General features: G+C 40.0%; 1 protein-coding gene across 1 annotated transcript in view; it reads right to left on the minus strand.

Moving 5' to 3' along the window:
• Window positions 1-280: 280 nt before the first annotated feature.
• The window catches only part of hikeshi (heat shock protein nuclear import factor hikeshi), an 11,393-nt gene continuing 10,302 nt past the window's right edge, over window positions 281-1,371 (minus strand). The window contains exon 5 of the mRNA XM_079864164.1: window positions 281-527. Coding sequence (XP_079720290.1) covers window positions 473-527 — 55 coding nt within the window. The 3' untranslated portion in view covers window positions 281-472. The remainder of the gene's footprint in view (window positions 528-1,371) is intronic.

The raw sequence follows: 1,371 nt of genomic DNA on the forward strand, positions 1-1,371 counted from the left end.
AAATATCAAATTACATTACAAAATATATTTGTTGAAACAAACAGTAGAATAGTGTCTGCAGTCAGACTGAACATTATCACGGTTTATTCTGCCCGATCAATAAACACACATGGAGAGAGATACACATATCAGTGTTATATATATATATATATATATATTGAAGATATTTGGACATTTGCTGCTAGAGGAAACGCAGAGATATGAATATCTGAAAAGCTGCTTTGAATCAATTTTAATTGTGAAAACAAATTTACAAATAAACAAGAAATGACAAATAAAATGTAACCAAATGGTATTTATTTATCATGAGTTCACCATGTTTTATAAAACGTCTTCAGTGAAAGAGTGAATGCCAGGCAGTGTTTATAAGAAGAAAGAGATTCTCGTCCAGGTGAAACTCATGAAAACTCAAACTGAACATCATATGATGATCTTCTTCTCCAGGAAAGGGTTAAAACACAACGCCAGCGCGTCACGTCTTCCAGAAGTTTGGATTCTGCATCATTCGCCTCTGAAAGTTCTCATACCTGTAAGAGAAACAGAATATCGTCACTGAACACACACACACACACACACACACACCTGAGGCTGATCTGAACACACACACACACACACACACACACACACACACCTGAGGCTGATCTGAACACACACACACACACACATAGCCTGGTTAAAACCAGACCATTCTCAGCAGTAACTGAGTTATGGTCTGGCAAAGCTTCATTAATAACTCATTTCCAAAGGGGCGTCACCAACGGACGTCGCTCAAATGCCTCTGGGTGCAATTGGATAGACCTAAAACTCCTAAAACCAATCAGAGCGATCGTCATCGTGTAAAGCCATATGCTGCGTCCCAATTCGCCTAAGTTACACTACGCCATAAAAGTATGTACTCATTTTGTGAAGAAAATGTATTTACTTTTGAATGTGTAGCAAAAAAGTAGGCAAGCTTTGGGACACACTTCTTCATCTGTATCGGACGGATCTGTCGCGTGCTTCCTGTCACTTAAACTGCCCTGTCAATCATCATGTCACAGTTAAAATCCTCTATTAAATCTAATTGAATTTCCGACCGTTTCGGAGATAAATGTAGTCGCACGTTCATCTGCCAGTGGGTCTTTCATGGAGACTGTCCTCATGTGTTTGCAATTTGAATATAATAATGCATTTAAAAGTTGAACTGACGTCGCTCAAATGCCTCTGGGCGCAGTTGGATAGACCTAAAACCAATCAGAGCGATCGGCATCGTGTAAAGCCCGCCTCAACGTTTCTGATTGGTGCCGTGATTTCTAGGCCATGGAAATGGGCTTGAATGAGCTCTTTGCCAGACTACTCGCAGAGCAAATCTGAATTTGCTGGAAGTTGTCT

The sequence above is a fragment of the Squalius cephalus genome, assembly GCF_949319135.1.
Source record: "Squalius cephalus genome assembly, chromosome: 2".
In the NCBI taxonomy this organism is placed as follows: domain Eukaryota; kingdom Metazoa; phylum Chordata; class Actinopteri; order Cypriniformes; family Leuciscidae; genus Squalius; species Squalius cephalus.